This window comes from Leptodactylus fuscus, chromosome 3 (assembly GCF_031893055.1).
Source record: "Leptodactylus fuscus isolate aLepFus1 chromosome 3, aLepFus1.hap2, whole genome shotgun sequence".
Lineage (NCBI taxonomy): Eukaryota > Metazoa > Chordata > Amphibia > Anura > Leptodactylidae > Leptodactylus > Leptodactylus fuscus.
The window spans coordinates 177,486,725-177,511,081 of record NC_134267.1 but is presented as its reverse complement, the minus strand read 5'-3'; the positions used below and the strand labels follow the sequence as shown (position 1 = coordinate 177,511,081).

The following is a 24,357-nucleotide window of genomic DNA, read 5'->3' as shown; positions in this document are numbered from 1 at the left end:
GACTATGTTGGTAACTAGTAGAGGTTTTTTTTGTTTGTTTGTTTTTTTGTTTTTTTTTTTGGGGGGGGGGGGTTGTTTTTCTTTGTATTGTTTATTTAAATGGATAATGAGGATTGTGTGGATGGTTTTATTTCAATAAAATATATATTTTTTAAAATGTATGTTTGTTTTATTAATATTACTGTAGGCGGAGCTTATCATCAGATATAGGTCCTATACTGAATAACCTATAGGGAATATACCGAGACCATGAGCCTACCTGTAGCAACTACAGAATATACAGAGACCATGAACCTACCTGCAGCAACTCCATTCTAGTCAATTCTGTAGTGAGGACCTGCCTATAGCAACTACAGAATATACCCAGACCATCATGAGCGTACCTGCAGTAACTATATACTGATAGATCAGGCGCCCAGCGATACGTCAGAATTTAGCTCTATATCAGTTATTAATTGCCATATACAGTCCTATGAAAAAGTTTGGGCACCCCTATTAATCTTAATCATTTTTAGTTCTAAATATTTTGGTGTTTGCAACAGCCATTTCAGTTTGATATATCTAATAACTGATGGACACAGTAATATTTCAGGATTGAAATGAGGTTTATTGTACTAACAGAAAATGTGCAATATGCATTAAACCAAAATTTGACCGGTGCAAAAGTATGGGCACCTCAACAGAAAAGTGACATTAATATTTAGTAGATCCTCCTTTTGCACAGATAACAGCCTCTAGTCGCTTCCTGTAGCTTTTAATCAGTTCCTGAATCCTGGATGAAGGGATTTTGGACCATTCCTCTTTACAAAACAATTCAAGTTCAGTTAAGTTTGATGGTCGCCGAGCATGGACAGCCTGCTTCAAATCATCCCCCAGATGTTCAATGATATTCAGGTCTGGGGACTGGGATGGCCATTCCAGAACATTGTAATTGTTCCTCTGCATGAATGCCTGAGTCGATTTGGAGCGGTGTTTTGGATCATTGTCTTTCTGAAATATCCATCCCTGGTGTAACTTCAACTTCATCACTGATTCTTGAACATTATTCTCAAAAATCTGCTGATACTGAGTGGAATCCATGCGACCCTCAACTTTAACAAGATTCCCGGTGTCGGCATTGGCCACACAGCCCCAAAGCATGATGGAACCTCCACCAAATTTTACAGTGGGTAGCAAGTGTTTTTCTTGGAATGCTGTTTTTTTTTGGACGCCATGCATAACGCCTTTTTGTATGACCAAACAACTCAATCTTTGTTTCATCAGTCCACAGGACCTTCTTCCAAAATGAAGCTGGCTTGTCCAAATGCGCTTTTGCATACCTCAGGTGACTCTGTTTGTGGCGTGCTTGCAGAACCGGCTTCTTTCTCATCACTCTCCCATACAGCTTCTAATTGTGCAAAGTGCGCTGTATTGTTGACCGATGCACAGTGACACCATCTGCAGCAGGATGATGCTGCAGCTCTTTGGAGGTGGTCTGTGGATTGTCCTTGACTGTTCTCACCATTCTTCTTCTCTGCCTTTCTGATATTTTTCTTGGCCTGCCACTTCTGGGCTTAACAAGAACTGTCCCTGTGGTCTTCCATTTCCTTACTATGTTCCTCACAGTGGAAACTGACAGGTTAAATCTCTGAGACAACGTTTTGTATCCTTCCCCTGAACAACTATGTTAAACAATCTTTGTTTTCAGATCACTTGAGAGCGGGCTGTCCATGCTCGGCGACCATCAAACTTAACTGAACTTGAATTGTTTTGTAAAGCGGAATGGTCCAAAATCCCTTCATCCAGGATCCAGGAACTGATTAAAAGCTACAGGAAGCGACTAGAGGCTGTTATCTTTGCAAAAGGAGGATCTACTAAATATTAATGTCACTTTTCTATCGAGGTGCCCATACTTTTGCACCGGTCAAATTTTGGTTTAATGCATATTGCACATTTTCTGTTAGTACAATAAACCTCATTTCAATCCTGAAATATTACTGTGTCCATCAGTTATTAGATATATCAAACTGAAATGGCTGTTGCAAACACCAAAATATTTAGAACTAAAAATGATTAAGATTAATAGGGGTGCCCAAACTTTTTCATAGGACTGTATTTCCAATATCACAACAGGAAAGTGGCCAAGTTATAATAAACACGTAAGGCTGCGGTGTCAATGCCCTGTTCAGAACAAATGGCAAATATGTATTTATAAACTATATATGCAATATATATATCTACATCTATATATATATATAATTATAATATATATGTCCAGGAATGTGTATTTCCTATATTCTTATTGATAGCATATACAATGTCTCTCTTGGCCAGTTAGGGCTCCTCCCTATAGACGCTCCACTGTAGCTGCTCCTGTAGTGAGGTGACTAGATTGGAGTTTCTGGCGGCAGCTCCTCTAAGCCGCTCCATTCTAGTCACCTCAGTACTGAGCAGTCTACATTCGAGTTGATTCTAGCAGGTCCTCCCTCCAGCCCGATCACTAGTGAGGTGATTAGATTGGAGGGAGGACCTACCAGGAGCAGCTCCATTCTACACGCGACCAGTACACCGCACACCTCCTCCAGGACCTTAGGTTTCTATTCCTGTCACAGAGGTTGCGTCATCTCGCCCTCTGGACCAATCAGATGACTGCTTTCATTTTCGAATGACAAACCAACCTGAGGCCGGAGTAATGACTCCTAGACCCCGGGTCACACTGCCGCGTCTTATACTTGACGCCCTTTACGTTGTCCAGCAGTAAAATCGCTCGGATAACGCGTGTGTGTGTATATATATAAATGGCGCTACCGACAGCGCTCTGCTCCGCCTACCGAGGAGTGACGTGTGGGAGAAGCGCCGGACGTGACGGTTGTTTGTTCGGCTGTTCTGTGTCTGGATAGTAACTGCTCGGTAACGCATAGTATCAAGATGGGCGTCCCTAAGTTTTACCGCTGGATCTCGGAGCGCTACCCCTGCCTCAGTGAGGTGGTCAAAGAGCACCAGGTAACCGGGCGGCGCGTGACGTAGTCCGATGACATCATCGCTTCTCCTTGTATGGAGTGACGCCTCTCCAGGCATGACATGTATGGGCACGTCCAGTCCTTACAGCTGTCATGTCCCCGGCTCTTCACTGTGGCGCTGGCATGGCGTTCTGCCTTGGGAATAAAGGGCTAGTCCAGCATTATCGTATTCTTACGTCATCTATACACGTCATATGGGTTTCTCATGTGCCTGGAGCTTTACCCCGCCATACCCCGAGGTGCTGGCCCCCTAGCTCTATAAATGGCCACTCATTCAATGTCATACATATTTGGCATTTCTGGGGTCCCAAGTAAAGTTATAGTATGGGGTCCCCCCTGACACTTCCACTGCTGGTCAGTATGTGGTCAGTGAGGCTTCAATGCAATAGCTTGTAACTCTGCCCTTGTACACAGGCACTGCCCCCTGGTAATACATTGCCTCAGTGGGTGCTTCTTCTTGGGGACTGTTCACACTTGATCAGATGTCTGTGTGCACTAAGTTCACCAGCCTGTGTACTTGGTTGAGCGACGACTCCTCGCAGTATGTGCTTGGTGCAGAAACTTGGGACAAAGAGGGATAGGTGTTGTTTTATTGTGCAAAGTAAAACCAAACAGACTCCACGTCTTGTTAATATTATTGGTGTATCTGTAGGATCACAAGGCGTATATGCCGGTCAGGGTATATGTTTGATTTGCAAGTGATGGCGTATAAACCTAAATCTGTATGGATCCGGCCACTTTAATTGGGCAAAAAAAACCCCAGAAGGATTAAAGGCATTTTCTTGGCTTATAAATTGATGACCTATCTTTTTAGGAAAAGTGATCAATTTCAGGTGTGTGACTGGCGACACCGCAGACCATCACTGTTTCAAGCAACAGTGTTGCTGTACACGGAGTAGCCAAAAGTCAAGGGGAGGTACCGGATGCTCCGTTAATAGCGGGTTGCCCTGATAACTGCAGCGAGACGATGAGGCGTGGACTCCACGAGGTGTTGGAAGAGTTCTGGAGGGATATTGATCCACAAAGTCTGCACTGCAGCCCACAATTGGTTCTGTGTAGTTGGTGCTGGGTCCATGGAGCGGACACTGGTATCCACAGCATCCCATAAATGTTTTATGGGGTTGAGGTCCGGCGAGTGGGCAGGCCAATCAAGGGCCGTGAGGTCACTGGTGTGTTCATTAAGCCAGTCCCGTGCCACCAACGAGCGATGACATGTTACATTGTCCTGTTGGTACACAGCATCCCCATCAGGGAACTCCAACACCAGAAAGGGGTGCAGATGGTCTGCCATAAGTTGCACGTATCAAGCACTGGTCATTGATCCCGGCAACCGGACAGTGGGGCCCAATTGTGAACATGGCCCAGACCATGACGGAGCCACCTCCTTTCTGGTCACATCCCTGTTGGCAGGAATTGGGGTCCTGGAGCCCCATATTCAAATCTGTGGCAATTTGACCCACAGTAGACCATCGAGAGCCCCATACGACTGCGGAGGTGACATCAATTCATCGAACACTCATGGTTGACTAGTGCGCCAGTTTACACTGCTGCCAATGTTTTCTCTCTGCGATATTGCAGGTCCACCCGAGACACTGTCCTTGGAAACCCAAATTCCCGGGTAATCTCTCAAATGTTATGCCCCATGCGTCTTGCACCAATTGTCATTCTACGTTCAAAGTCTCTTTACTCGCAATGTGCTGTCATGTTCACAAGACGCTTGTCTGCATCAGACTGCTCAGGTATCCTGGCGCCATAGGCCGCATCGCGTCACACTGTTTGAGCATCATATCTGACACAACACTCCTCCTCCTGTACCTACTTGCTATGTACGGCCTTGTTGCCCTTATGAAATGCATAGGGTGCCTGACTGTTTCCGTGTGTATCTTTTCTCATAATTATGACATCTAAAGGAGCTTTTGCTGTCAGTGAGTGGTTTTGAATGTTTGACTTAAGAGTAAGGCTCCATTCCCACGATGTAACGTGGCGCTGATTCTGACACGTAAACTAAAGTCAGAGTCAGCGCTGCAAAACAGAATCCCATTGACTTCAATGGGTTCCGTATAGCGCGTGTAACACATTGAAATCAATGGGTTAAAAAGCCTCCCATTGATTTCAATGCGTTGCATGCACTAAACAGAACCCATTGAAGTCAATGGGATTCTGTTTCGCAGCGCTGACTCTGACACGAGTTTACATCGTGGGAATGGAGCCTTAGTTCACTCAGTTTTTACAGGCGGATTTTGAGGCGGAATCAGCTGTGGCGTCCGCGGCTCAAGACTCCCTTCTGATTAGGCCCATTCACCCAGCCTAATCAGGAGGGGGATGCCGCTATGTTGCAGCTAGCCATGTGAAAAAGCTGGCGAGAAAGTGAGAGGAATTTCCTCTTTACTTTCTGCTGTGTGAACTTACCCTAACTGTTCTATTTTGACTATGGCTTTTCCTATTGTACTGTGAAAAACTTTATTTATTTTTTTTCTCTACCTTTGCCCAGTGTGGTGTGTGTACGATTTATTAGGAAGTGGAAAAAATGTAGTTGGACAGAAGCTTATGTTTTTGTGTGGTGTTTTTTGATAGTATGTTCAGATCCAACATGGCAGATCTGCTCCAATATTCGCGTGTTGTGTGAGCTTCAGGGCAGCATTCCAGGAAATATCTGATACATATCATATCCAATTTTTCCCTTTCACTTGCATTGTACAGCAGTCTGTGTCTTTCTCTTAGAGCAGGGTCTCAATCTCGCGGCCCTCGGGACAATAGTTTGCGGATGCCGGGTGTTTAACCCCTTCCCGACATCTGGCGTAATAGTACGGCGCATGCCAGGTGTGTAACTATGGCGACCGCCCGGGAGTCGGGGGGCCGCCATAGCCGCCGGATGTCTACTGCTTTAAGCAGTAGACAACCAGCGCTAATGTCTCCGATCGGTCCCCGGACCGATGGGAGCATTAACCCTTCCGGCACCACGGTCAAAGTTGCTGGAGGCGCCATTTTCCTGGCGGCGCATGGGCGCCACCATTTTGCCGGTGATTGCTGGCACCTGGAGCAAGCTCCAGCGCTGACGTCACATTGCCATGACAGCCGGGAGCCTTGTTAAAGGCTCCCAGCAGGTCTGCAATCTTTCTTTTGCAGGCTGGTCTATGCAGCCTGCATAAGAAATGATTTTTTTTGCAATGCATTAGCATTGTAATGCATTGCATTAGTGATCAGACCCCCTGGGGTTCAACACCCCTAGGGGTCTAATAAATGCAAAAAAATATATATATAATTTTTTTTTAAAAAGTATTAAAAATTCAAATCGCCCCCCTTTCCCTAGAACACATATAAAAGTAGTTAAATACTGTGAAACACATGTATCACCGTGTCCGGAAAAGCCTGCTCTACAAATCTATAAAAATAATTTTCCTGTACGGTAAACGCCATAGCGGGGAAAAAGTCAAAAGAGGCAAACCGCCATTTTTAAACTCTTTTGCCTCTGATAAAAATTTGAATAAAAAATGATCAAAGCAAAAGCAATTTCCCAAAATGGTAGAATTAAATTGTACACCCAGCCCCGCAAAAAAAGACACCCTATACATACCTGTACATGGAAGTATAAAAAAAGTTACGGGTGTCAGAATATGACTTTTAGAAAAAAAAAAAATTGGGAAAAACTGATGCGGCTCAGCCTCACCCAGACTTTACCTCTAGCGGCCCCCGGGGTAAATTGCGTTTGAGACCCCTGTCTTAGAGGAATCCTGCTTTCTGCTGGCACAAGACAATGTGAGGACATGTCCTACAGGTGGCATTGGCCTGCGAGTATGTGTTTGGCACTACCATGGGTCCGCTAGAGCAGCCATTGGTATTTCTGCTTCTGTAAAACTGGCCCTGTGCCATCTGAAATTATGCCATACATAAAGCTGAAGAAAGCCAATGAGATTACTAATGTAACAGTGAAATGTGTGTGTGGGTGTTTTTTTTTTTTTTTTTTTTCCCTCCCCTTCACAATTATGACTGATCAGAAGCCAGGGGTGAAACTTGTGTAAGTTTCTTTGATTAAATCCCTTCACTCTAACTGCTTTTCTGTCTGTGTGCCATTTGTGAAGTAATCGGACAGCACAAAGACTAATGCTGGGCAATGAATCAGTAACATTAACCAGGATAACCTATGCAATTTTGTTGATGTTGGTTATTTTGGTTTGATTACATTACTTGAGAGGTTCTGTCTGCAGTTTAGTTTGGACCAAACATGTCCAAATCAGATCTGTTATTATACTCTGAGGTCCCCAGAGTATAAATAAGTGGAGACCAGGGAAGGTGATCAAACATTAAAGAAGCAAAAGAAAAAAATCGCCCTTCCAGGGCTCCAGCGCAACTCCCTTCAGTCTTCGGTACTTCTGACTGACAGGGACTGATAAGGCCTGTGACTGGGCCTCAGCTGGTCACATGGCATAGTGATGCGGAGACCTCGTTCACATCTGCGTTGGTATTATGTTCGGGGAGTCCTCATGAGAACCTCCCCAAAACGAATACCAAAGGCAACTGGTGTGCCAGAGAGAGCACACGGACGCCATAAACTATAATGGGGTCTGTGTGTTTGCCGCCAGATCTCCGCAGGGATCATGTGGACAGGTAAGTAGTTCACAATCTACTTTCCTGTCTGCATGATTTGTGTGGGCAACGTGTGTGGCAAGCACATGGACCCCGTTATAGTCTATGGGGTCTGTGTGCTTTTACTGCACAGCACTTGCCGTTGCATTTGGTATTCCGTTCGGAGGGGTCCCATGTGGACTCCTCCAAACGGAATACCAACGCAGATGTGAACCAAGCAAAACATCATAACGCTGTGTGACCTAACGACACATGCTGAAGCCCAGGAGCGGCGAGTAAGGCTTGGTTCACTTCTGTGCTGGGCTCTGTTATTCTGCCATTGATTGTAATGGGGTCTTTCAGGTTTCTACCATTTCAGAACTGAAACCAGTTGAGAAGTCCTTTATCCAGGACTGTTCTCTCCAATGATTTATTTTATTTTTTTCCTTCATTTTTTTGGGTGGTGGTTTGTCTCCAACGGACAGACCAGATCAAAGTGACCTTGGCTCTTTTTTTTTTTTTTTTTTTTTTTTTTAATATATAAATCTTTGACCTTCCCTGGGCCTCCATTAAGTCTACCTCGACCCCTAAGTTTAATGACCGTTTCAGTTTGGCTGTTTTCAATCTGAATTAAACCACCAGACAAATCTTGAGGTTCACCCAACACATACTCTTATTATAGAAGGGGCACGATCTAAATAAACACAGTCAAGGTAAAATGCCTAATTAATCGCGATTTTGATCAATGGGGTTCTTCACCTGTCCACTGTTTTCTATGTTGACACGTACAAAAAAAATTCATAGTAGGCACCATTTTTTTTTCTTATTATTTTGCTTACTTACAGTACAGACCAAAAGTTTGGAACACCTTCTCATTCAAAGTTTTCTGTATTTTCATGACTATGAAAATTGTAGATTCACACTGAAGGCATCAAAACTATGAATTAACCCATCTGGAATTGTATGCTTAACAAAAAAGTATGAAACAACTGAAAATCTGTCTTATATTTTAGGTTCTTCAAAGTAGCCGCCTTTTGCTTTGATTACTGCTTTGCACAATCTTGGCATTCTCTTGATGTGCTTCAAGAGGTAGTCACCTGAACAGTGCCGCACCTCCCATGAGGCGACCTGAAGCGAGCGCTTCAGGCGGCACTATGCCAGGGCCTCAGGGAGGGCGGCATTTTTGCTAACCTAAGCCAGTCCAGGACAAGCTGTCCTGGACTGGCTTATCACCAAGCGGTGGTTTGGGGAGGCCACTGAAGCAGCGCTGCTCCGGCAGCCTCCCCTCACGCTCGGGCAGAGAGCAGGCAGTCTCCGTGCCTACTCTCTGCAGGCGAACGGGGCTAAGCCCCGCCCCTTCACCCGGCCACGCCCCCGATCCACCCGGCCACGCCCCCGATCCACCCGGCCATGCCCCCGATCCGCCCCCTCCTCCCGGCGGGGGGGGGGGGCGGCTTTCTGCAGTTAGCTCGGGCGGCGAAAGGGGAAGGTTCACCCCTGCACCTGAAATGGGCTTCCAACAATGTTGAAGGAGTTCCCAGAGATGCTTAGCACTTGTTGGCCCTTTTACCTTCACTCTGCGGTCCAGCTCACCCCAAACCATCTTGCTTGGGCTCATATCTGGTGACTGTGGAGGCCAGGTCATCTGACTTAGCACCCCATCACTCTCCTTCTTGGTCAAATAGCCCTTACACAGCCTGGAGGTGTGTTTGGGGGTCATTGTCCTGTTGAAAAATAAATGATGGTCTAAACGCAAACTGGATGGAATAGCATGCCGCTGCAAGATGCTGTGGTAGCCATGCTGGTTCAGTATGCCTTCAATTTTGAATAAATACCTAACAGTGTCACCAGCAAAGCACCCCCACACCATCACACCTCCTCCTCCATGCTTCATGGTAGGAACCAGGCATGTAGAGTTTATCCGTTCACCTTTTCTGCATCACACAAAGACACGGTGGTTGGAACCAAAGATCTCACATTTGGACTAATCAGACCAAAGCACAGATTTCCATTGGTCTAATGTCCATTCCTTGTGTTCTTTAGCCCAAACAAGTCTCTTCTGCTTGTTGCCTGTCCTTAGCAGTGATTTTCTAGCAGCTATTTTACCATGAAGGCCTGCTGCACAAAGTCTCCTCTTAACAGTTGTTGTAGAGATGTGTCTGCTGCTAGAACTCTGTGTGGCATTGACTTGGTCTCTAATCTGAGCTGCTGTTAACCTGCGATTTCTGAGGCTGGTGACTCGGATGAACTTATCCTCCGCAGCAGAGGTGACTCTTGGTCTTCCTTTCCTGGGGCGGTCCTCATGTGAGCCAGTTTCTTTGTAGCACTTGATGGTTTTTGCAGCTGCACTTGGGGACACTTTCAAAGTTTTGCCAATTTTTCAGACTGACTGACATCCATTTCTTAAAATAATGATGGCCACTCGTTTTTCTTTACTTAGCTGCTTTTTTCTTGCCATAATACAAATTCTAACAGTCTATTCAGTAGGACTATCAGCTGTGCATCTACCTGACATCTGCACAATACAACTGATGGTCCCAACCCCATTTATAAGGCAAGAAATCCCACTTCTTAAACCTGACAGGGCACACCTGTGAAGTGAAAACCATTTCCGGTGACTACCTATTGAAGCTCATCAAGAGAATGCCAAGAGTGTGCAAAGCAGTAATCAAAGTAAAAGGTGGCTACTTTGAAGAACCTAGAATATAAGACAGATTTTCAGTTGTTTCATACTTTTTTGTTAAGTATATAATTCCACATGTGATAATTCATAGTTTTGATGCCTTCAGTGTGAATCTTTGAATGAGAAGGTATGTCCAAACTTTTGGTCTGTACTATATATAGTGCCATCATATTCTAGGGCACATTACAGACATTGTCAGTACTGTCCCATACAGAGCTCTAAATAATCTAAATTTCCTATCAGTATGTGTTTGGATTGTGGGACACGTACATAAGCATGGAGACAACTTACAACTTCACACAGATGTTGTCCTTGGCTGGATTTGAACTTAGGACTCCAGTGGTTACAGTGCTACCTACTGAGCCAACGTGCTGATTGTTCTGGCTATTCCAGTTCATGGGTCAGTGGGGGAATAAAAGCTGAAGGCATGTCTATGGAATTTGTGTGTTATCGGTTTTTCTCCGGTACACTTCTAGGGGATTCTAAGAAATAAAGAACACAGTATGTCTTTTCATTGCCACAAAAAAAGAAACAAACCAAAGACAGATTGTACATATTGTTTATCCAAGTATTTTTCGGCGTGCCATCCATATCTGATCAATGTGCATTGTCTTGTTTTCTGTTCCACAAAGTGGATAGTTATTGTGAAACCAGTCTAAGGCTAAGTTCACACTTGCACCGGGCTCTCTATCGTTTGTCATCTGCTGAAACAGTTACTTGTGACCACATAGACTATAATGGGGTCCACCGCATGTACATTAGCTTTTTTCCATTTTTATACTGAAACTGGTGGATTTTTGACAGAAGCTCCTACAGATGTGAATCTACCCTAAGGCCCGCTTCTAGAACATCTTTCATTCTGCCCTCCAAAAAATTCTATCAATTCTTAAAGTACCTTTCACCACCTCTGTCAAATCTACCCTTTACATCATTTAATAGTTGCTTCTCCACTAATTCTGGCAGTTGTAAAAAAAAATTTCTCTAGCCCCCACTGTTCCTGGCCAATCAATACTGTTAGTTTTGGTGCCTGATGTGCTATGTAGGCTATACTGTCAGAAGGGCGGTGTCAGGCAGGAGCAGACAAGGAGTGTGATTCTGAGCTCTGACACTGGCTGCCTCTGATCGGAGATGTGAATCACACCCCCTGCCTGACACCGCCCTTCTGACATTACAGAGCTGAAAGAGGGCCTCACTGCTCTCCCCTCCCCCGTGTACACACAGCAGACAGTGCTCACTCAACTTCTGGAATTCACTTTGCCGGTTATTTAACATATCAATAAAATCAGGCTAATTCAAAAACAGCTGAGAGGATTAACAAATTAAAGGTATGTGTGGAATAGCCTTTCTAAAGGCTATGCAAATATATGCTTAGTTAAAAACGAGTTTTCCCCAATGATAGATTCCCTTTAAAGAGTAGCACTGTACTGTGTGAGTGGGGAGGAAAGCCCCCTGATCTCCTGATAATACTCGTCTATGGACGAGTACTGTGCGCAGAGGGAGGGGGCGTTCCTCCCCGCTCACACTGTACAGCACGATCGGCGCTGCTGTGGAGAAGGACGTTCCTGATACTGTCAGGAACGCCCTTCTGGCTGTAAAGCGCTACGGTACCAGGACCGATGGCTCTTTACCCGGGGCACGGATCGGGAAAGCCGACAGTGCACTGAATTCAGCGCACTGACGGCTTTCCAGCAGTACATAGAACTGCCTGTGCCCAAACCCATGAAAGGTCCTCTTGAAGATACCAGTCACCGAGGTTATGTGCTGTGCGCCTGTTGATCTTGGCCATTTATGTCATCAGACTGTCACAAGCCTTCAATGTACGCCACACAAATTGATGACATCCCAAACTCTTGTAATATTACACACATGGATCCTACCGAAATAAGAGATTTTCTTTTTTTTTTTTTTTTTTGTTTTTTTTTATGTTCTTTTTTTTTGTTTTTTTTTGCTGTTTAGTGAATAGTGAAAAGCCAACATAAGTAAAAAAAAAACACAAACAAACACCCCCACTGTGGAATATTAAGTGCTGACATGGTGCACAGCAGCAAGATGACTATTTAGTGGAAACCAGGTCTAATGTATCCTGCTAAATAATCTTCAGTCTGCTAGAATCCACGACATCCACACCAGCAGGGGTACATTCACTTCTGCACCCTGGCTATGACTAAGTGACTGATGTTTCCAAAATCACTTCTCATTTAATAGTCATTCCCCCTACAGAGTTGTGTGCATGGAGCACCCTGTTATACTACCTCTATATAGCACGGTGTTAGGGTGCATTCACACTACGGAACGCCAGCGTGTATCAGAGCCGTACACGCCGGCGTTACAGCAGGGCTGCCGGACACTTCCCATTCATTTCTATGGGAGCCGGCATGCGAGCGCTCCCCATAGAAATGAATGGACTGCTTTTTTCCATTCATTTCTATGGGGAGTGCTCGCATGCCGGCTCCCATAGAAATGAATGGAAAGTGTCCGGCAGCCCTGCTGTAACGCCGGCGTGTACGGCTGTGATACACGCTGGCGTTCCGTAGTGTGAATGCACCCTTATAGAGAGATTCTCCTAGTGGGGATTATGGACAATTACATATTTCTTTTTGGCTGTAGGCTTGCGTACCTAAATCTGTATTTCTTGATTGATGGGTTAAGGCTATATACGATAGACCGGCCTGCATAAAAACCAGCACAAACTTTCAGCTGCGATTCCTCAGCCGCTAGTCTGCCTTTTAACCTTTGTATTGCAGAGACTAGAAACTGCAGCTGGTATATAATGGTATATAATGCTCAAGAGCTTCGAGGATGTGAAAGTTCCTGTTTAAATGCGTGTTTGTCAGAACAAGTCGCTTGTAATAGAATGGCGGTAACTTTCTGAATGGTGGGAATCCAATCACTGGAACCCCCATTGGGAGTGTCACTCTATTCATTTCAATGGGAGCCAACAGATAGCCACAATACAGCGATCACCTGTCTCTAACAGGTCTATGAGTGAGTGGTGGCGCACATTTTTGACCTGCTGCCCTATACAAACTGGGGGGCAATACAGGCCAGGTCTCATGATCAGTGGGGTCCTAGCGGTTGGACCCCTGGCAATCAACAAGTTGTTGCGGTTTTTTTTTTTTTTTTTTTTTTTTTTTTTAAAGAGCAGGCGAATCACACTTAGTGTGTTCTGTGTGTGTATATGGCCATAGCCTAATGGTCTGTATATACAGGAATCTTCAAGGTTCTCAATCTGACAATTGTCCTTGGCCTCCTCTTACTCTATAAACTTTTTTTTTTTTGTCTATTTGAAAGAACCACTTCATTGCCTGACTGAAGACAATTACAAATTCTGCTTTTATTTCTTCCTTCCATGAAACCCTTCCGGTCTAAGTGGTAGATACTGACAGAGGGAACCCGATTCATCCCAATATGTCCTGCCAGTAAAGTCTCACTTGCTAATTTCTGCCTATTTAATAGTATTTGGCGTTTCGCCCTACGTGTTTCTGCCCTAGTTATTTATGTCGGGGCTCATCGGGGTACTTTTGTTGTTATGCCAAGGCTTAGTTCTGCCTCACTGTCTTGACTGGCATTGTAGCGTTGTGATTTGTAAGAACAAAAAATAGTTTAACATGGATATTTGGAGAACATAAAGAACAAGCATCTGCATGGTGGTCACGGGTCACATATGTTGGGTGTATGTTTTTCTTTTATTGTTGTATCTATTGGAAAATACTGAATTTCAAAATTCTTTTCTCCCCTTATAGATCCCAGAATTTGACAATCTGTATTTGGACATGAATGGCATCATCCACCAGTGCTCGCACCCTAATGATGACGATGTGCACTTTCGGATCACAGAAGATAAGATTTTTGCTGATATATTTCATTATTTAGAGGTGCTGTTCCGTATCATCAAGCCAAGAAAAGTTTTTTTTATGGCTGTTGATGGGGTCGCCCCCAGGGCAAAAATGAACCAGCAGCGAGGAAGGCGTTTTAGGTAATTCTCACTTCCGTATTCACTGGATATGTGTTAGTGTTGTATCTGTAAGGGATTTACAGCTCCATTACTACAAATTCTAACTATAGCCATTCCAGAAACCACAATCTAAAAACAGTCAGGAAGAAAACTTCCTACTCCATCATAACTGGCTCGTGTATAAGAGTGGACTAAGTCTTACATGAAAGACTATATTGTCTGGCAAAATGGGGCCGAGGATAGAGTTGGGGTTCCTTGTTCCAAACTGCAATGCCCAACACTGTTCGTTCAGGGATTCCGTTCTGGCATCCACTTGGTAAATGCGCAGTGGAAAGTCCTGTAACTAGGACTTTTCTCTCCACATTTTTCTGGAGGGTACCCAGTGGACCCCATCATATCTATGGGGTCTACGGGTTTCTGCATGTAACCCAATTTTAAGCGGATTGGGTTTCTGTTTTTCGGGTCCCCGAGCAGACCCAAAGAAGGGAAACCAAATGCCAGTGTGAATCTAACGTAACTGTGTTGCTTTTTTTAATACTTTACACCCTGGTAACAGGAACTTGAAGGGAGTCTGTCACAGGAGTGATGGTCAGATCGCACTTCAGTAGTAGTAATACTCTGTGAGACTGCTATGTAGTTATCATACAGTTACAGATCTGTCATTGTGATACACAGTGGTTGGTTTTCAGTCTATTATAGCTGTGCTGGATCTACATATTTGCTCAACCCTTCTTCCGTTTACATTGGGAGGGTATTGTAAACTTTTTTTGTTCTTTCCCGTCCAGTTCTAACTATGCCCAGTATAGATACTTAAAAAGATTTTGCAGTGTTTGGGCATCTCTGAGTTTAAGGATACTCTAGATCCCGTTGACGTAAGCTGTGAACATTGGTCACTATGTACACGGCTCATACTTTGAGCCACACATACATATCTATTAGGAGAAATAAGAACAACCACTCCTTTACCCACAGTCTCCAGGATCAGGACTTGGGTGTCTAGTTCAATGCACTCTTAATAGGGTTATCCAGTTTCTGATATTGATGCCTTATCTTTAGGATAAGTCACCGTTATTAGATCTGCGAGGGTCTAACTGATGAGACATCTGCAGGTCTGTTATTCTGGAACAGCATGGCTCCCAGTAATGTTCATCATTTGTACCACCGGTGGGTTCTGGTACTGTAGTACTGCCCCATTGAAGGTAAATGAGAAACATGGCTCTTGATGTGTAAACATTACCGGGAGCCAAGCTTTTCCGGAATAGCAGATTTGTTGGGTTCACGTCTGTCGGGCCCTTGTAGTTCTAATATTGGTGACCTACTTAACAAGCTATCAATATTAGGAACCGGAGGGCCTCTAAAAGGGATGTCTAGGGTTAGAAAAACATGGCTGCCTTCTTCCAGATATGGCGCCACACCTGTCCACAGATTGTGCTTGATATTAGTATTTCTTAAAAGGAGCTGAGCTGCAACACCAGGTGCAAACCATATGTGTAACAAGAGGGGTTAGTTTTGGTGCCTGATGTCCTATCTAAGCTCTGTGATGTCAGAAGGGAAGTGTCAGGCAGGGAGGGGGTTGATCCAGTCAGTGATAGAGCTCTTGGAGTAGAACTAAGCAGTGTTTTATGCACATTCTTCTGTATATATCAGTCAGCAGATTGTGGGTCACTGTACAGTACTTTTCCTTTGTGCGCTAATCCGCATAAAGTATATTTACTGGGATGAAAGTCATCAAAAATAGTGTATAGTAATGTACCATCTGCCGGGCCCAGCCTAGTGCCCTGTTGTGTCCCAGGCTCAGCCTAGTGCCATGTTCATACTGAATCATAGCCTTCTCCTCTGTCACATTGTAGACTTGTTTTCAAGCAATGTTTTGCCTTCTGAACATCCTAAAAACATCCGAGCTCTGTTTCTTTTATGCTGCAGTCACAAATCCCATACATAATGCATGTCCTGGCACCACTGGGAGAATTAACAGAATGTGAAAACCGCTCCATGCCCACTGATCTGCCTTCTTCACAATGCAGTAGTAATTTCTCAGGTTCTGGTTCTGGTACATTTAGATGGAATTGAAAACTACTCAGTAGTTTGTGCAGCTGCTCATAGCAGGAGGTCCTATTCTTATTGTATTATTCATCAATCTACATCCTCCATTTTACTGAAAACTGGTTATTATGCCATTTTATCATCTTTGGAATATTTCCTTGTTACTTTCAATTTTTTTTGATAAGTCCTTTCTTAGCTGTGCCAGTATTTCCCTATGCACAAGAAAAAACACAGTCCACAGCTCACCATAAATCTTAAAGAGAATCAGCTAGACCAAGAGTGCACGAAAAAAATACACCCCCGGCTGGGGTGGAACAATGCAAGAACCCAGTAGAAAAATATTCCTTCAGCACAAGAGGTCTATAGTAAAACTTGACTTTTATTGGAAAAATATAAAAAATAGGTGCCAGACATAGGAAAAAAAAGATGTAGAAAAACTTACATGGTCAATTCCAAGTATGCATGTATGGTTGAAGACAGACAAGCCAAGTATTTCCCTATGCAACAGGGACACTGCCAATGTCCGTCCTGGCTGAATGCTCTAATGTCTGTGCCGCTATATAGTGCCCTATCCATAAGTGACATCATACAGATCATGGCCAGAAATTCTCTGTTTTGTTGCTTTTGCATGGAGGGGATGACAAGAAACTTATATGGTGTTTTGACAAGATGGGGCAGGCCAGTGTTGGGTGCACATTCACAATGTCTGGGGTAGACACATTGCCTCATGTATGAAAACTGTTAGAAAAAGTATTATTGCTTCCTACAGTTTGTTGCAAATGTGCTGAAGAAAATGCAATCTTGACATGGGCTAGGGCTACTCCATGACTGTGCTAGAGTGTTATATTGCTATAGTAGTACACAGTGCCATCCTGTATGTGTTTTTAATATGGGTGGGGGTATGGGGGCTGTATAGTCTATCATAACCACAGCCCAGAACTGTTTTAGTACAGTCTTACTTTTTAATGCTTTTGTTACCATATGCCATATAACTAAACTTTTAGGATGAAGACGAAAAACTAGCAAATGGGTAAATCTCACAAAAAGAAAACTTCAATAGTGGAACAAGTATACTCACACTACTTAGGGCAGGTTCACAATTGCACCAGGTCTCCGCTTTGCAGGTTTCCATCTTCTGCCCAAGAGACTGTACAGGAGACGGAAACCGGCAGTCGGTTTTCAAACCTATTCACTTGAATGGGATTGCAAAGTGACCGCCCGTGAGCATCTTCTGTCTGTCCGCAGCGAAATAATGTTTGGTGCATAATTCCATATGAGCAAGACTGATAATGTAATTAAAGGGGCTCTATCAGCAAAATAATGCTAATAGAGCCCCACATATGCGTGAGTAGCCTTTAAAAAGGCTATTCAGGCACCGTAAATGTTATATTAAATCCCGGTCCCGTTTTTAAATAAAAGCATTAAAACACATATGCTAATCGTACCTGAACGTGCACCATGGCCGGGGATGCACGGTGCGACGTCAGCTTCGGGCACGCATACCTCTTCTGTCTTCTTGTAGTGACGCCCTCTGGTTCCATGTCTTCTTCCATCTTCTTGTCTTCAAATCCCGCGCCTGCGTAGTAGCGCTTTCCTCCGGAGCGCTACTGCGCAGACTCGCTCGACATTTTACTTAATGGCAGTTCGTGAGTTTACTGCGCAGTAGCACTCCGGAGGGAAGCGCTACTACGCAGGCACGGGATTTGAAGACAAGAAGACGGAAGAAGACTCGGAACCAGAGGGCATCACTACAAGAAGACAGAAGAGGTGGGCGTGCCCGAATCTGACGTTGTACCGTGCATCCCCACCCATGGTGCACGTTCAGGTACGATTAGCATATGTTTTAATGCTTTTATTTAAAAATGGGACCGGGGTTTAATATAACATTTACGGTGCCTGAATAGCCTATTTTGCTGATAGAGCCCCTTTAAAGGGTTACAACACAGCCACATATAACGCACAGCCTGTAATAAGAATGTATGGCAAAATTCCTAACAACAGGGCTGCAGAATGCAAAGCCATGTGTTGCCCAACAATGTTAATAATGAACCAACATAATAGAAAGCAATGCACCCCTTCACTTACCTACCTTATATACAAAAAAGGGGTATTTGGTTTGGTTGTGGTAGTTTTCTGGTTTGTGGTATTCCCAATATATTGTTGTTTGGTGTTGTGATAACTGTGCTAGACATTTTCCCTTTCCCTATGTTCTAGTTTTCACAGCACTCGGGCACATTGTTGCTTTGTATTCTTTTGGCGCAGGCTTTTCATGCATTGTTGATGGCCATTCAACTTCACAACCACATGTTTGCGGGTTTTCAACTGCATTTTGTGCACTCTTACTTCTCAGCCCTCATTTCTGTTAATATCTTTCCACACTGTGAATGTGGCTTGGTCAGGTCAAACATAAAGACCGTCAAATACAGTATATATGCTTTCAGTAGCTTTCAGCATCGTTCATTGAATCTTGCACATTGATTGCTTACTGAATAATGGTTGTTCTTGTGTCCAGATCTGCAAAAGAGGCAGAAGAAAAAATAAAAAAAGCTGTAGAGAAGGGTGAAGTCTTACCAACAGAAGCCAGGTTTGACTCCAACTGTATCACTCCTGGTAAGTACATCTTCTATAAGGATTGATTGATCTCTATTACAATGGGAACTTCTAAAGGGAAATTACTCACTAATTTTACATCAGCTTTGATGTAAAAAGTCACCATTTTTGACACACGGCCCTATTTACATCAAAATTGTGTCTGTTATTTGCTCCCGACATGCTATTTTCCTGTAGCCTGTGAGTGATGGACCCAGGAGATACATTTTATACACCAGTGGCAATGAGACGGAATTCAGTTCCCATAGCTGGGGCCCAGTACTGACCTCCTCATCCATACACAGTGATCTCTCTACGGGTCACACAGCAGTAACTAGGCGTAACTTGAAGCTTCCAGGCCCAGACGCTAAATCTTTAATCGGATCACTACCTACCTTTTGCCATTTAGAATAGTGGTTTGTCTTGTGTCAGAGGGAACTTTGGGGCCTCCATCATGAACAAAGGAGGTGGGACTTGGGAGTGGGTGAGCGAGTTTTACCCTGCCGTGGCGGGAGGTAGTAGGGCACTTGCCCAGGATGTTTGGAAGCTACGGCATGTCTATTCTAAATCTCTATCATGTGACATAACCTAGTGCTGGAGGTGGCTGATTGTAACTAGGGCTTATTTCAAGTCTACTCCAAAAACCACACAAAATCAAGTCAGGGCTTATTTTCAGGGTAGGGCTTATTTTTGGAGAAACGGGGTAGTCTTTATAACTGGGCACCATTAGTCCTCTCCGGCCTGCGGTCCCTGTGATTGCTATAAAACCGGTATCTGAACGTCCGCTAACAGCAGCTCAGGCAAGGTAGCCAGCCCTATAATCATGTACCGAAAATATATAAAAAAAATCATAAAGTAAAGCGATTGGAAAAATATCTGGTTTTAATTGCCAAAATGAATGCAAGCAATCCATTCCCTTTAATCTTGGACATTAAGATTAATCTCCTCACGTCTGTTGTATTATCTAACTAGCCATTGGAAAGTGCTGTAGTATATTTAGCTTTTTGTCATAATACTGTGACAAAGAACGTACATAGGATCCCTAATAGTAGAGCCTGTCATAATGGGTGCACTGTGTCATCTATGCCAAGTTTCCACCTTCACTGCATTACTTTCTGCACAGACAGTCATCATGGCTTTGGCTCTCTAGAGAAGGGATGTCATTGACTTCTGTAAACTTAAGGATGTCACAAAGGAACACGCTGTACATCCAGAGTAGGGAAATTCTGCCTTCATAGTTGTCTACCCTTGCCTAGAAAATATTACAGAAAAATGGCAGCAAACCTCACTGTACTGGAACTGTTTGTGCACATTGTTAGAAATTGCCATCACCTCTTTATTTGTGGGAATGTTTGATAACTAAAAAAAAATTGCAAAAATGTTTTTTTTTTTTTTTTCTTAAAATAGAATTGAGCATATATTGACCTTTTTTTTTTTTATCCCTATTTTGTATTATCCTATAAATTCTAGGTACGGAATTCATGGCTCGCCTTCATGAGCATTTGAAGTATTTTGTAAATATGAAGATCTCCACAGACAAGTCTTGGCAGGGTGTAGCCATCTACTTGTCTGGTCATGAGGTTAGTGTGTGCTCCTTACATATGCACTTTACATATGAATTATATCTTCATTTTAAGCAGTAAAGCAAATTATGCATATTATGCTGGGTTAGTAAGCAGTAAACACAGTTAAGGAAAAATTTGCGGCGTTGCAAAGTGAATCCCATGCCCATTTTGTGGAAAAAAATCGCAGCGCAAACATGCTGTGATTTCCAAGACAGTCACGGTTTTGAAAATCGCAGCATGTCAATTTTATCTACGGTAACTCCAGCGGCTTTCCCATAGATATAGTCTGCGGAGGAAAACTCTGTGAACTTTCTGTTCAAAGCACTGCAGGAAGAACTACAATGCTTTCACACCCCAGTTGTTTAGCACAGCGGTTCCGGCCTGTGGGGCCTTTAACCTTAAAAAAGAATCCCAAAAATCCTGCACTTCTGACTGACCACTAAACCAAATATGACAAGATTTCCTCTTTCTGTAAGAGATTATTTTGCATCAGCCCTCTCATCTACATATACAAGATGACTGTGTTCCTCAGTGTGCTGATAACTCCGAATCCACTAGTCATAATATAGGTGATTTTACAGCAGTGACTGAAAGATAAAGGTCCCATAGCATTCCTGGAAGACTTACATTGTCAAACTTAACTGAACTTGAATTGTTTTGTAAAGAGTAGAGATGAGCGAACACTAAAATGTTCGAGGTTCGAAATTCGATTCGAACAGCCGCTCAATGTTCGTGTGTTCGAACGGGTTTCGAACCCCATTATAGTCTATGGGGAACAGATACTCGTTAAGGGGGAAACCCAAATCCGTGTCTGGAGGGTCACCAAGTCCACTATGACAACCCAGGAAATGATGCCAACACCTCTGGAATGACACTGGGACAGCAGGGGAAGCATGTCTGGGGGCATCTAACACACCAAAGACCCTCTATTACCCCAACATCACAGCCTAACAACTACACACTTTACACACTCAATACCACCTCTCTGACAGTAGGAAAACACCTTGAAACATGTGTATTTGGCACTTGCAGTGAGGAGAGCTTGTCACCAGCAGTGAATTTGGCCCTTGTAGTAAGTTGAGGTTGGCACCAACATTTGTTTTGAAAATCAGGGTGGATTGAGCCTCTAACCAGCAGAGTTTGGGCAAATTCATGATGGAGGGAGCCTCTAAAAACCCCAGTTTGGACCAATTCATGGTGGAGGGAGCCTCTAAAAACCCCAGTTTGGACCAATTCATGGTGGAGGGAGCCTCTAAAAACCCCAGTTTGGACCAATTCATGATGGAGGGAGCCTCTAAACAGCCCAGTTTGGGCAAATTCATGGTGGAGGGAGCCTCTAAATACCCCCAGTTTGCACCAATTCATGGTGGAGGGAGCCTCTAAAAACCCCAGTTTGGACCAATTCATGGTGGAGGGAGCCTCTAAACAGCTCAGTTTGGGCAAATTCATGGTGGAGGGAGCCTCTAAACCGCCCAGTTTGGGCAAATTCATGGTGGAGGGAGCCTCTAAAAACCCCAGTTTGGACCAATTCATGGTGGAGGGAGCCTCTAAAAACCCCAGTTTGGACCAATTCATGGTGGAGGGAGCCTCTAAACAGCCCAGTTTGGACCAATTCATGGTGGAGGGAGCCTCTAAACAGCCCAGTTTGGGCAAATTCATGGTGGAGGGAGCCTCTAAAAACCCCAGTTTGGACCAATTCATGGTGGAGGGAGCCTCTAAAAACCCCAGTTTGGACCAATTCATGGTGGAGGGAGCCTCTAAAAACCCCAGTTTGGACCAATTCATGGTGGAGGGAGCCTCTAAAAACCCCAGTTTGGACCAATTCATGATGGAGGGAGCCTCTAAACAGCCCAGTTTGGGCAAATTCATGGTGGAGGGAGCCTCTAAAAACCCCAGTTTGGACCAATTCATGGTGGAGGGAGCCTCTAAAAACCCCCAGTTTGGACCAATTCATGGTGGAGGGAGCATCTAAAAACCCCAGTTTGGACCAATTCATGGTGGAGGGAGCCTCTAAAAACCCCAGTTTGGACCAATTCATGGTGGAGGGAGCCTCTAAAAACCCCAGTTTGGACCAATTCATGGTGGAGGGAGCCTCTAACCAGCAGAGTTGGTGGAAATCAGGGTGGAGGGAGCCTCTAACCAGCAGAGTTGTGGGAAAGCAGGGTGGAGGGAGCCTCTAACCAGCAGAGTTGGTGGAAATCAGGGTGGAGGGAGCCTAGTATTAGCAGAATTGTGCAACGCTTATGGTGGATGAGTATGAGGATGCGGAGGAATTGGAGAGGTTGAGCACAGACATGGAGTTTCATGTTGGGGTGCTTTACACAGGTGGGCACAAAATGAAGGCTCTATCCAGTGGTGGTTCATTTTTATCAAAGTGAGCCGGTCGGCACTCTCAGCTGACAGACGGGTGCGCTTGTCAGTGATGATGCCACTGGCTGCACTGAACACCCTCTCAGATAGGACGCTGGCGGCAGGACAGGACAGCACCTCCAAGGCATATAGGACAAGTTCAAGCCACAGGTCCAACTTCGACACCCAATACGTGTAGGGCGCAGAGGGGTCGGAGAGGACAGGGCTGTGGTCGGAAAGGTATTCCCGCAACATGCGCCTATACTTCTCACGCCTGGTGACACTAGGACCCTCCGTGGCGGCACTTTGGCGAGGGGGTGCCATCAAGGTGTCCCAGACCTTAGACAGTGTGCCCCTCGTTTGTGTGGACCGGTGAGAACTTGGTTGCCTACTGGATGAACTGCCCTCCCTGCCGCCAACGTCACATGCTGGAAACATCTCCATCATATTCTGCACCAATTGCCTGTGGCAAGCATTGATGCGATTGGCCCTCCCCTCTACCGGAATAAAAGACGAGATGTTGTTTTTATACCGGGGGTCAAGGATAGCAAAGATCCAGTACTGGTTGTCCTCCATGATTTTGACAATACGCTTGTCGGTTGTAAAGCACCCCAACATGAACTCAGCCATGTCTGCCACAGTGTTAGTTGGCATGACTCCTCTGGCCCCACCGGAAAGTTCAATCTCCATTTCCTCCTCATCCTCCATGTCTACCCATCCGTGCTGCAACAATGGGACGATTCGAAGTTGCCCGGAAGCCTCCTGTATCACCATCACATCATCGGACAACTCTTCTTCCTCCTCCTCCTCCTCCTCCTCCTCCTCCTCCTCCATTAAACGCAGTGAAGCGGACAGATGTGTGGACCTACTCTCCAGCTGTGACGGATCGGATGCTATCCCTAACTCCTCTGTGTGATCTGAGTTATCCCTGATGTCAATCAGGGATTCTCTCAGAACACACAAGAGCGGGATTGTAAGGCTCACCATCGCATCCTCAGAGCTCACCCTCCTTGTGGACTCCTCAAAGACCCGTAGGATGTCACAAAGGTCTCTCATCCATGGCCACTCATGGATGTGAAACTGAGGCAGCTGACTTTGTGGCACCCTAGGGTTTTGTAGCTGGTATTCCATCAAAGGTCTCTGCTGCTCAACCACTCTATTCAACATCTGAAACGTTGAGTTCCAGCGTGTGGGGACGTCGCACAAAAGCCGGTGTTGTGGCACATGCAGGCGTTGCTGGAGAGATTTTAAGCTAGCAGCGGCTACTGTCGACTTGCGAAAGTGGGCGCACATGCGCCGCACTTTCACCAGTAGCTCTGGAACATTGGGGTAGCTCTTTAGGAAACGTTGCACCACTAGGTTGAAGACGTGGGCCAGGCATGGAACATGTTGGAGTCCGGCAAGCTCCAGAGCTGCTACCAGGTTTCGGCCGTTATCACAAACGACCATGCCTGGGCCCAGGTGCAGCGGCTCAAACCATATTGCCGTCTCATCGAGGAGGGCATCCCTCACCTCGGAGGCAGTGTGCTGTCTGTCCCCCAAGCTGACCAGCTTCAGCACAGCCTGCTGACGTCTACCAACGCCAGTGCTGCAACGTTTCCAACTCGTAGC

At 44.8% G+C, this 24,357-nt stretch overlaps 1 protein-coding gene across 3 annotated transcripts in view; it reads left to right on the top strand.

The window, feature by feature from the left end:
• Positions 1 to 2,803: 2,803 nt before the first annotated feature.
• XRN1 (5'-3' exoribonuclease 1) overlaps positions 2,804 to 24,357 on the top strand; it is a 64,937-nt gene continuing 43,383 nt past the window's right edge. For 2 of the 3 annotated variants that reach the window (XM_075268837.1, XM_075268836.1), the window contains exons 1-4: positions 2,804 to 2,982; positions 13,989 to 14,221; positions 18,756 to 18,853; positions 20,303 to 20,412. In XM_075268837.1, the coding sequence (XP_075124938.1) occupies positions 2,908 to 2,982; positions 13,989 to 14,221; positions 18,756 to 18,853; positions 20,303 to 20,412 (516 nt within the window). In that variant the 5' untranslated portion in view covers positions 2,804 to 2,907. The remainder of the gene's footprint in view (positions 2,983 to 13,988; positions 14,222 to 18,755; positions 18,854 to 20,302; positions 20,413 to 24,357) is intronic. The other variant, XM_075268838.1, reaches the window with a different exon arrangement.